Source organism: Lontra canadensis, unplaced genomic scaffold (assembly GCF_010015895.1).
Source record: "Lontra canadensis isolate GAN:19392208 unplaced genomic scaffold, GSC_riverotter_1.0 scaffold6, whole genome shotgun sequence".
In the NCBI taxonomy this organism is placed as follows: Eukaryota; Metazoa; Chordata; class Mammalia; order Carnivora; family Mustelidae; genus Lontra; species Lontra canadensis.
The window spans coordinates 37,748,577-37,760,765 of record NW_022631000.1 but is presented as its reverse complement, the minus strand read 5'-3'; the positions used below and the strand labels follow the sequence as shown (position 1 = coordinate 37,760,765).

General features: G+C 41.4%; 1 protein-coding gene across 6 annotated transcripts in view; it reads right to left on the bottom strand.

Annotated features, from left to right (window-relative positions):
* LOC116864732 (IQCJ-SCHIP1 readthrough transcript protein) overlaps nucleotides 1–12,189 on the bottom strand; it is a 721,490-nt gene that overhangs the window by 49,936 nt on the left and 659,365 nt on the right. Inside the window, exon 1 of one of the 6 annotated variants that reach the window (XM_032852619.1) lies at nucleotides 2,046–2,322. The exons of the other annotated variants lie outside the window; for them this stretch is intronic. Within the exon in view, the coding sequence (XP_032708510.1) occupies nucleotides 2,046–2,075 (30 nt within the window). The 5' untranslated portion in view covers nucleotides 2,076–2,322. Of the gene's footprint in view, nucleotides 1–2,045; nucleotides 2,323–12,189 lie in introns of those variants that run through there. 6 annotated transcript variants of the gene reach the window in all.

Here is a 12,189-nt window from a genome sequence, read left to right as displayed (position 1 = left end):
GACTCTCCATTAAGAAACTTTGGTATACATTTATGAAGAAATAAATAAAGAAATTCTACTTACTAAAAATGCTACCCTAAGGAATCTGCCTTAATCACTGCATTTTCATCCTTAAAAACAAATAAATAAGCTTTCATCCAAAAATGGGCAAGTTTCTGAAAAACATCCTACTGTTGAAATAACCAGTGATGATGACAACATCAAACCAAGGACTTAGAGAAAATGCCCTTTCTGAATCCAAACATGTGTGGTGCCAGGTGGTTTCTAAACCTAAGGTTTCTAAGCAGATTAAGACTTGGCTTCACGGTTAATATTTTTACTGATTTATGAATAAAGGGAGGGTGTTTCAAACATAGACACGAAGGTAGTTCTACTCTAAACCTTAGGGAGCTACAGAATCGATTGACCATTATTATCTGCCTAATACACTTAATTTTACTGTGAAAATAAGCAATAAATATTTCAAAACTATTAAACACACAATGACAGTGTTATATGTTGTAGTTCATATAAAATAAAATCAATTTGTCCCCTTTCAGAAGCAGTTGGCTAACAAAATCCCTTTTCCTCAGATGAAATTGCTGATCTCTGACCAATTTTTGACCTATAAGACCAGTGATTTCATGACCAACTTAATGAAAAGGTATAGGGAATAATCTTATACTAGTTTGTCTTTCAAAAGTTAAGTTCTATAGCTTCTCTGAAAAGAGAGAAAATAATGACTTTAATTTTATAGTAATTTAGTCCCCTGGAGCCATGCCATAAATAGGTTAGGCTCTCCACAGATGTTTCACATTCCCCATTCTCAATCTCTGGATTGCGTGTAAGTGAAGTTTTGGTTTTTCCTCAGCATCTTCCCTTTCTCATGGGAAGAATTCCTGTGAAGCACAAGTCTCAATGTTAGGATCTACAGACCTAGATGTACTATGAAATGAAAATACAGTAAAACAAGCCTGAAATTACAAAACTGCCATCATGAAGCAGAGAGAAAAGTGAGTGGATAAATATATTTTATAGGCACACTTTACTTAGCTGAGAAACTACTGCCTTGAGTCTTGCGCAATGTACGACTCTGCCTGCATACATTTACCTCTGGGAAATCTGACCTAATGAGAAACACCTGCTTGTCTCAGGTAACCAACCTCCCACAAGGAAGAGGCATGGTTAAGTTAAAAAACTGGTCTCTTAGAGCTTCTGAACTCGGTCAGTTGAGTAATCCCCCAATGGTACCCATCCTGGACTTGGATTAGCCATGCCTGCTGCTGCAAAGAGCAATTACTCTGAGAACATTCTCGTTGTCTGCTTACAACGAGGATGCTTTCAATGTTGCCTCAACAGTCCAAGTTGCAGGAAGGAGTTATTATTAATACTCTAGAACGGGTCTTTGAGATTGTCTGTTTAATTCAAAACTCCACATAGCAAATTAGCACAAAGACAAATATGTAATCCTAAAAATTTTCCATGTGGAGTTTTTTATGCGTGTCAGCACCTTAATTCTTATTTACACATGCTAGTAAAAACAAGTTTGAAAAGACGTACAAGTGCAACTTCAAACATCAAGTGCATGCTGGCCCATTTTTGAAAATTTCTCAGATCATCAATTATGCTTCTTATTTACATAACTCCCTTAGAGACAGTCCTAAAAACTGGACGTGAAACCACTCATCTCCTAGGCAGTGAGCAAAAATCGTATTTTGCCATGTTACCCGAGTGAATTCGGTCCAGCTTTTTCCCCTCTCGAAGCCCCTTAAATTCAATTACAGTTTACAGCAGTTCCTCTTATTTGCACAGGCAGAGAACGTGCAAAGCGCAGATCACCTCAGTGGATTTCACAATATGCTTCAAGGGCCAAGGAAGCAGTGTTTTCTGCCCCATTACTCCCCAGAAAACCTAATTACAATTCAGATACTGTATGCGAGGAAGGCCAGGAGTGGAGGATGGCAAAATCCCTTGAAAATCCGGAAAGAGGCAACCTGCTGCTCTGGAAAAGGAAGGCCTCTTCTCCCGAAAGGATTCCAGCCTCGCAATCGGGCTTGAAATCTTACCTGATATGAACAGTTCTCCTGATGTACCATCTCAGTGCATCCTAGGGCCCAGACCCCAAAGCAGCACGGCTCCGCGAGGCTGCGGAGGCAAGGCGCGGAGCATCCAAGGGCGGCGAGAACGCCCTGGGAAGGCAGGGGCTCCCCGCGGATTAAAATGGATGCTGTTTCGCTGAGCAACCTGCGCAGTGGCACTGCCTGTGCCGGGAAGCGCGCAGCGAGCCGAGCCGCTCTCCTCGGAAACCAGCAGTGAGGCTCGCAAACATGGAGCTAGGACCGGGCTGGGGGAGGGGGCGCGCTCATCGCTGGCACAATCAGCCAATTATATTATAGGCACAAAGAAAAGGATCAGTCTGGGGCTGGTGTGACCTTCTGGTGCTTTATGAAGGCAGCTAACTGATGTGGAAACATTCTAGTCCTCATTAAAGGGAAAAAGGCCAGCGAGGGAGAGGGAGAGAGACAGACACAAATCAATGTTGCCGGTGAACGTTTCTAACCTCCGGCATCATCCCGCCAGCCGGCAGATGCTGCTGGCATGGCGCTTGTGAAAAAGAGGCCTCAAGGATCGTTTCAGAACTTCTGACATGCGAAAGGGGAGGCAATCCATTCTGAAATATGGACAGTGAAGGGACGATTCCCGTGTTGAGTGTTTGTCAACTTCATAACTAAAGGAAGGGTCTTCGCTCCTTAAGAGGATGTTATTTTGATTCCCCACTTCTTTTGGCTTTTAGCTGCCTTTGAAGTCCCACAGAAATCAGATGAAAAAATTATTCCTAACATTTTTTTTCAAGGGAGGGAGCTTATTCAGGTATGAAAGTCAGTATAAGTCATTCATTTCATGAAAATGAAACTGAACAGGTTTTTTGTTTTTTTTTTTTGAAAGTAAGGTTATATATATACATAAAATCCAATGCCAGGACTTGAATATATAGACACCCTAAAACAGGACATACTCTCTTAGAGAAAGACCATTCTACCTAAGAGTCTGTAATGGAAAGAATTCTGGACCTGCAGATAGTACTCAAGGAAAATATGTGTTTCTGGGGGGATAAAGGGAAACAATTTCTGAAATGCTTCACAGGGTCATTCTGGGATTTTAGGATATATAGAAAGAAACAACCAGCTCTGTAAATTCTTGAAGCTAGCTAATTAATGACACCAAATTAAGAAAATAAACACAATAAAATAAAATTTCCTTATCTATATTACTCAGTTGCTATAGGCAATTTGTTTTGTTGTTTCTTAATAAAATGGCCTGAGCACATAAATGATAATAAAGACCTGACTGAATTTAAACCACCAAATTAAAAAAAAATTCAATAGAGAAATTATTAATTAATATATACCTATCTAGCTATCCACCTCCTCAAAAACTCTCACTATTAACCACACAGTCTTCATTATGCTACTGCCAGAGAAAAACAAGTACTTTATCCCTGAGGAATGAAATCAACATGTTTGCCAAGTTTTTGCATCAAGCCCTATCTTAAGGAATGGTGGGAATTTGTGTTAGGAGTATACGGTGATGTATTTATAATTCTGCAAGAACACCTCTGTTGCTTGGAAAGAGAAAAACCTATTTTTAGAAATATTCTTCATTTTTACCGCTTGAGATTCAAACAGGAGAGAAATTTGCTACCTGAGTTCCACTCCAGGGACACACTTACACGCGTGGAGAGCTTCCTTATGCGTGGAGAGCTTCCCGGTTAGGGGAGTGAAGAAGTGAAAGGTAAGGCCGCCGGATGATCTCATAGGTTTGGATTTCGGCACCGGGTTCACTGGGTCCACCGGGTCCCAGTGAAAAGTACTCTGGAGATCTAGCCTGCAGAAGCTCACAGCCCTTCTTTGTGGAATACAGGAGAAAGACAGACTGTGGAACTGCATGACTCTTTGGGCCTGTTCATTGTCAGGTTGCACAATGAAAGCTTGAAGAATGAAGCAGAAACCTGAGCTAGATCATGAGTCTTCTTAAAAGCAGGATGAAGAAAAGAGGACAGAAACTTTCCAGAGAAAGGAAACTCTATTCAATACATCCTCATCCCAAACTCTGTCTTCCTCTATTGAGTTGTCCACACAGGACAGAGACAGAGATTTCCAGGTGGGGCTTCTTATACAACCCGCTAGAGGAAGGTTCTGGAATCATAAGGACATGTAAGGAAAAGTAGGCCCTAAGAAAAGTTCCTTTTGCAAGGTGGCAAATAAGATGAAATGAAAATCCTATACCTAATAGAGAAGGCATACCTCAGCTTTCCAAGACAGAACAGCTTTAACTTCAAAGGCTGTTAAAACTTGACTCAAGTTACTACTTTGACAATCTGTGACCTAAAGATTCAGGAACATGCTTTCAAGCTATAAAGGCCTAAAAAGCCGCTTCCTGGACTCTGTTCTCTTCTGAAAACTAAAGGCTCCGGGATGGATTACATAAGCTCCTAAAAACATTTATCATGTGTTGTTTAAAAAAAAAAAAAAAGTCTAAACATGATCCCACTCTTCACAGTTGCTATTCCATAAATAGTGGAAGTGACTCAGAGGTGGCTCTGGGGAGAACAGATTTCTGACAATTGTATCCCAAACCCTGTCAAAAAACCCTCTCAAGCAGTATAAACAAGATTAAAAAAAAAAAGGTAACATATCAAGCAAACTTCCCTTTATAGTCATTCATTGGAAAGGACTCTGTGTTACAATTTAAATTATGATTTGCTAGTACAAAAAACTTTAAACAGAAACCAGCTGTTCCAAGAACATTTAAGCTAGAATAACTTACCAAACTACGGTACCATTTGTTATTTTTGGACCAAAAAATATTGGCGAACTGTGTAAGTATGGTCTATGTAGCATAGAGATTCTTTTTTCTTCTTAGGTCTATGTAACTTTCCTGCCCATAAAAAGTACTGGGTTTCAGATTTAGACAGGACTTTAAGAGATAGACTGTTATTTTCCAGATCTGGAAACTGAGGCCTAAGAAAGTTGTGACATGCCCAAGAATATAAATCCTCCTCTCCTCAAACATCAACAACAAGGCATCAAAATAAGAAAACAAAAACAAAAGCAAAAACAAAAAAAAAACAAACCCCCGCCAGATTTTCTAGGTCCATATCTAGTGAATGTGTTCTTAGTAAACAGTGTTAAATGAAGGCTCACGAGATTTGGAGAAATAAACCCCTTTGACTGAGCCTGTGTAGGCTGGTCTTGAAATCAAAATCTGTCATAAAGTACGAGGTTGCAGTATGGTTCTACCCAAATCTGAATCAAAGTTATGCTTAAAAGGAAGAAAATTTAGAGTATTTCTTGAATAAGCCATTTTTCTGGGACTGAGCAAACTATGGTGTCTGAAAACCCAGAAAAGTATTTTTTTCAATTGTGGCAGTTAACAGCAATAGAATGAAGATTTTTGCGGTAGTGAATGTAGTGACAAAAAGTCATTATCTACAAGTCATGTGAGCATACAGTTTAAAAGTGAATTATTTGGGTTAGGGACCAACTCGGAGGGGGCACGGGGAACTTTCTGGCACAAGCTGTGTGATTTGATAAGGACTTGGCTTACACAGGTGTGTACATTTGCCAAAACTCATTGAATAATACATTTTGCACCGTGTGCAAAATTTACCTGCAAAGAATAAAAAGGACCTGGTGAACAAATTCTGAACTATAGTCAATGATATGCAAGCATTTGAAATGCATCAATAAATGAGATGAAATGATGGACAGATAGAGACAGTTTGATGGAAAGTTCTGACAAAGCAAGTTTAGTAATACTTGAACTGTAGAATCTGGATGGGGCGTACGTGGGCATTCACCAAAGAATCATCCAGTTTGAAAATGTTCACAATGAAATTTTAGGAAACAATGAAGTTAGGGGGTGGGGAAGATGAGCAAGGAAGTCATTGTCTTAAGAATTGTTTTAAACTTTTAAGCTTTTCCTTAGGAATTTTGGAAATGCTGGTAGACATTTTTTGGAGCTTTCGGCTGTGCTTCTTTCAGGGCAATGGAAGACAAGGAATTATAAGAAAAATCAATCCTGGCCATATTAGGGCAACTAGGTCCTTGAAGGACCTACCAAAGAACACAGTTGGTGTCACCGAGACAACAAACCTTAGAAAATGGCTTTATAGTTCACAAAGTACCGTCCTTGACAGTTCCCTCGATCCTTACAGCCTCGTAGTTCAAACAGATTCCTATTTTGTGCCATGTGAAGAAGTGTTTCTGTCTTCAAGGAGTTTGGTGAGACAAATAAAGCAGTACACAAATGATTGTATAGAATGATGAATGATTTGTGCCTTCAAAGACATTTTGTCTGCTCACTAGGAATTCTGGAGACGAAGAGAACTCTTAGCTAGGGGACACCAGGAAACTGCAATAATCTTGTTCATTTGGTTGTTCACTTCTTGAGTACCTATCTTTTCTATGTCTAGATTCACATAAATTTACTTAGAACTTGGATCTTGCATTGATTTATTCAGTGCTAATATCCCCAACATCTGAAATAATGCCTGGCATATAATGGGTTCTCAATAAATATCTTTTACTGAATGTATAAATGACCATGACCTTCAGAACATCACCTCATTTATCGTGGGACTCAGTTTCCTCTTCTATCAATTGAGGATGTTAATTCCTCGTTTATTGGATTGCTTACCGGATGAAATGAGAATAACATGTAAAACAGCTTTTCGGTGCTCAGGAGAGGAACAGAAATGGATTTTCCCCCCTCTCCTAATTAAAGGCAATGCAACAGGTCAAGAACAAAGAGAGGCCTGAATGATGGAGGCGATAGAGGGGATGGAAAGGAAAAGACTGAGGGACGCATTGCATGAGACACCATGAAAAATGTACTGATGGATCCAGCCGGTGATTGGACTTGTGAGTCAACGAGACAAGGAGTCACGAGGCTTTGAGAGCACTGCTGGAGTGAAGCTGGTGCTACGCAAAGGAACAGGGAAGTCAGAGAAGCAATTGATTCTGGGGGATTGGGTTGTAGTAATGAGTTCTTTTATTTTTTCCCATAAAGTTCTAAGTTGAAGGTGCAGGAGGCAACTGGGGCTCAGGAGACAAGTCAGGTCAACAGATGGAATTTGGGTGTGTTTTCTGTTTTTCTTTCAGGGAAAGAATAGTTGAAGTTGTAGAAAATTAGATGAAGGGAAAGACTGTAGAGAAAGAACTAGTAAGAAATAAAGACATCCCTATGGTAAGCACAATAATGACTTCCTAAAGTATCCACGTCCTAATCCCCACCTAGGAAAGGGGAACTAAGGTTGCTCATCAGCTGACCTTGAGATGGGAGATTATCCTGGTTATCTAGGTGGGCTCAATGTCATCACAAGGGTCTTTAAGGTAAAAGGAGGAGGCCAAAGAGAAAGGAACAGAGAGATGGTAGTGGGAGAAAGGCCGGCTCTGTGTTGCTGGCTTTGAGGACACAGGAAGAGCTCACAAACCGAGTATTGGAGGCCTCTAGAAGAGGAAAGGCAAGGAAATGGATTCTCCCCTAGAGCCTCCAGAAGGAGCACAGACCAGATGACATATTGATATTAGTCCAGTAAGACTCCTTATGAACTTCTGACCTCCAGAACTACAAGAGAATTGTTTGTATTGACCTAAGTCACTAAGTTGGGGTACATTTTTATAGCAGCAATAGGAAATTAATATTAGTCTTGGGTGAAACCTGCATTTAGAGGGCAAGAGGAAGCAAAGGGAATGTGGTTAACAGGGTGAGAGGAAAATGAAAAACAATGTAGTGAGGGGATAACTGGGGGTGCTGGCAGAGCCAAATTGCTTCACATCGTTTTCTGCAGGGAAGCAGACAAGACTAGCGGGTGGAAGGTAAACACAACAAGAGCCATTAGTTCTGACTGTTAGGAAGTCCTCGGTTCCTCTTGAGAGAAGAACCTCAGTAGTAGTGTGTTAGGGTGGAAACGAGGTCATAAATGGTTGAGAAGTTGAAGGACTGAGTAGAAAGCAGTTTGCAAGCACTTCTGTTGATTAATTAGAGCATTAGGATGGTAGGCTGGAGTGTATAGTGGAATCAGAGGGGCTGTGGTTGTGGCTGATTTTTAAGATAGGAGAGACCCAAACATATATGTGTTCAGCAGGGAAGGAGCTAGTGAGAAGGGAAAATTGAAGACAATGGGAGAAAATAACCAAAAGGGCCAGGTCCTGGAGTTAGACCAGAAGCACATGATGGGTCTTCATTCAGCTGTGGACCTGAAGATATGATGAGCAAAGTTATGAAGCAGTGCTGAGTATGGAGGAGGTCATGGTGGTTATGGTGGAGAAAGACGCCGGAGCACAGGTGGGGAGTATCCTCGGGCCCTTAAAGGAGCAGCAGGTGGTTAAGACCTGAAAGGCAGGGAGGGCTAGGGTGGCAGCAGAGAGTCTGGACCAATATGGTGGAAAGCTTTTCCAAGAGATTTTGGAGAGGGTGTTGCTGTATTCCCTGAGAATATTCAGTTAACGCTATAGAAGAATAAGAAAAACAAATGGAATGAATGAAACTCATGAGGTGTGAAGAAGAGATGATGAATATGTAGTAGTTTGTCAGACATAAGTGAAACTGCATAAGATGGTAAGGGTGAGACAATGAGTAACCAAGTAGACAGAGGCAGCATTCACCATATGTATCAGTAAGTAACCTGGATGTGTTAGACATGGATCAAGCATTTGTGTCCAGGACACAGAAAGGAATGGAAAGCATAAAGCAGCACCTAATATTCACAACACTCTAAATAACCTGAGGCATTCGCTATTCATTAGATTGTACACTGACTGTCCACTGGTGCCATCCATTCTGGCCCTGTGCGTCCTCTGCCCAAGAAATGCAAATACAATCCAGAACTGCTCATCAGGAGAGGGCGTGAGCTACAGGGGAAGCAAGAGGGACTTGTCCCTGTGTCTCTGATAAGCCGAGTTGCATGTCACTGGCAAGCACCTCTGTCTCGTTGGGCTTCCCTTCTCAAACTTCAACCCTGGTTCACAGCCTTATCATCAACAGGGAAGGTAGCTGTAGCAGAAAGGCTGGATATAGAAATATCGTATAACCCAAGATTCAGGTTATATGGTCCCGTGCCATATTCTGTGTATGTCAGTGAGTCCCTGTTTCCTTGCTTTTTGATATGCATTTTAAATTGATTCAATGAACTGTGATTTGAGCATGTTAATTTGGTCTGTGACTTCTGGGATAGAGTGCCTCTAAGGGACTTGGAGGCTCCTGTTGCATCAAGGTCATTTCTCACATGAGTCACTTCAAGGTCATTTCTCACCTTGTGTCACTCACATGACAGAGAGAATGCTTGGTATCAGAATATTCCCACATGCTCTCAGGCCCAGAAATGGGAAGTGAGAGAAGTATAAAGATGAGATCGGTTATAATTTTTTTATCCTTGAACTATAAATAAGGAACTTATCTGAGATTCTCACAAACAATTGTAAACGAATTCACTCAGAAGTTTTGGACTATCCTAACCCTGGTTACCTTTGTTCCAGGCATTAAAAATTAGTTTCCTGAGCAAATAATCAGTGTGAATCAATGGGTGTCATGTTTTCTTTTCTTTTTTGGAGTATTAGATCTATTTTTTTTTAAAGATTTTATTAATTTGACAGAGATCACAAGTAGGCAGAGAGGCAGGCAGAGAGAGAGAGAGAGAGGAGGAAGCAGGCTCCCTGCTGAGCAGACAGCCCGATGTGGGGCTCGATCCCAGGACCCTGGAATCATGACCTGAGCCGAAGGCGAGGCTTTAACCGACTGAGCCACCCAGGCGCCCCTAGATCTATTTTTTAAAATGAAAACTGATATGCAAAATAATAGAAATGTTTTTAGAGCAACATAAAATTTTTAGTTCAAATTTAGTTCAAATATTTACCAATTATATCCTTTATTGAGAACATGAGGCTGTTTTGTTGAACACAAATATTTGAAACTAGAACTTATAGATGTTAGTGAAAGTTTTAGTCCCACTGTATTTTTACATTTATTTAGTTTGATTGCATCACATCAAGAGAATCTGGTTTCACATAGATAAGTAGTTGAAAATGGTAACAGGTCTTTTTAATAATTTATGATGCAATCTCTGATACTCTTCATTGAACATATCTAGAAGCTTGAAAGCAAAGTAATAAGAAATTTATTTCCGGAGTGACTTAGTAACAATACAGAGCACCTGCTCACATTTGTCATAAGGAACAGATAAGAAAACACAGAGTGCCCGAAATTCCAACAGGTCATGGCTCTAGAACCAGATCTGCTCATCAGAGAGGTATGGGGCATTCACTCGGCATTGCGCAATCTACCTATTAGGCTTGATGAGGGAACGTGCCCTTGCCTGGCACAGAACCGTGCTGGGCCCAGTGGGCACCTCAGATAATTCTTCTTTCTTGGACATGCACAGGCATGACTTTTCAGTAAGACCAGTCCCGGGGTACCACCTACCTACATGGGCCATGACACATTTACAGGTTCAGTTTTAAGGACTGTAAAAGACTACTTTGCTGGGAGGGATAAATGAATATGCTGATGTCACAAAAGGGGGTGGGGCAAAATACTTCACGTAGATACGAGGGAATGAATCACTACATTTGGCCTGAAATGTTATATTCTTCTTACCACAGCTTCTTGGGACCACTCGTCCCCAAAAGCCCAAGGTCCCATAGACAATATCATTTGTATACGTATTCAGAATTATTTTCACATCTCTTTAATTACCAGTTTGATTTGGGGGGGGGGGACTGGGGATGAGGTGTTTAGCAGCTCCTAGAACAAGTGCAAGTGAGCCTCCAAAAATATCTCCCACAACCCTGGGTTTCCACAGACACAGTTTGAAACCTGATGCGTCAGGCAGCACTACAGCAGGCAGCCTCCCTCTCCTTCTAGAATAATGTGATGGTTTATATTTCAATAGAATCTGCCAAAGTGCTTGTTTATTGGACCCAGTCCTAGTCCTCTCCCCATAGTATTTTCTGGCCAATGCTGACTGAAATCCACATGCTGTAGAAAAGTAGTAACTGACTCAGATAAATTTGGGTGAAGTCTACATGGTTTCGTCCCAAATTTATGTCTGTTTTTAAGGATCCCTTCTTTTCATCCGTATTTCCCAGCCTTTGGAGTCACAGAGAGCAGTGGCAGGAAAGTGAAAGGTAGTATAAACCTGCCAGGGCTAACACAAGTTAAAACAAAAATAAAAATAAGTTGGTCTGTCAAGAGGAGTCAAGCTAGAACTAGCACAAAGTGCACACGTGTGTGTGTGTGTGTGTGTGTGTGTGTGTGTGTAGGGGAAGCAGGGGGCACAATCCCCCTGCATCCCTCCAGGTTTTTCAGTAGCCCAGACAGCTTTACCTACCAGTTCAAGTGCACGTAGCTACAGCACCACATGGAATCCCCATGACAGAAAAGGCTTTTTTTTTTTTTTCTTCAAGGTGGTGGTGCTTGATTTAAAATTAGGTTAGCAGAGCATTAGGGAAGGGGACTGACCCTCATCTTGAAGAAAGGTGACCTCTAGTGGACAAGTGTGTTTTTAAACCTCTTCCAATTGTGACTAGCACTAGAAAACAAAAATCATGTGAAAAGTATGCTTCATCGTTTTATTAATCTTTCCATTTTTTAAAAAAGATTTTATTTATTTATTTGACAGAGAGAGAGATCACAAGTAGGCAGAGAGGCAGGCAGAGAGAGGGGGAAGCAGGCTCCCCGCTGAGCAGAGAGCTGGATGCGGGGCTCGATCCCAGGACCCTGAGATCATGATCTGAGCCGAAGGTAGAGGCTTTAACCCACTGAGCCACCCAGGCGCCCCAACCTTTCCATGTTTTAAAATACCAATTATAAACATAAATATGTAAGTCTCCAGTTACATTAAGGAAAGTTTAAAGTGCCACTAATGCTAATACATCCACAGTTCCCATCTCGGCTATCTTTGATTGTTCTGGACTTGATGGAGCCTTGGACCAGGAGTCACAGACTATGCTTCTTGCTGGCAAATTCACGTGGGCAACAGCATCATATCTAAGAGACTCCACTTTCTGGGATGCCTGGGTGTCTCAGTTAGGCGGCCAACTCTTGACTTTGGCTCAGGTCATGATCTCCGGGTCCTGGGATCAAGCCCCCAGTCGGGCTCTCCACTCAGCAGGGAGTCTGGTTGAGATTCTCTCTCTCACCCTCACTCTC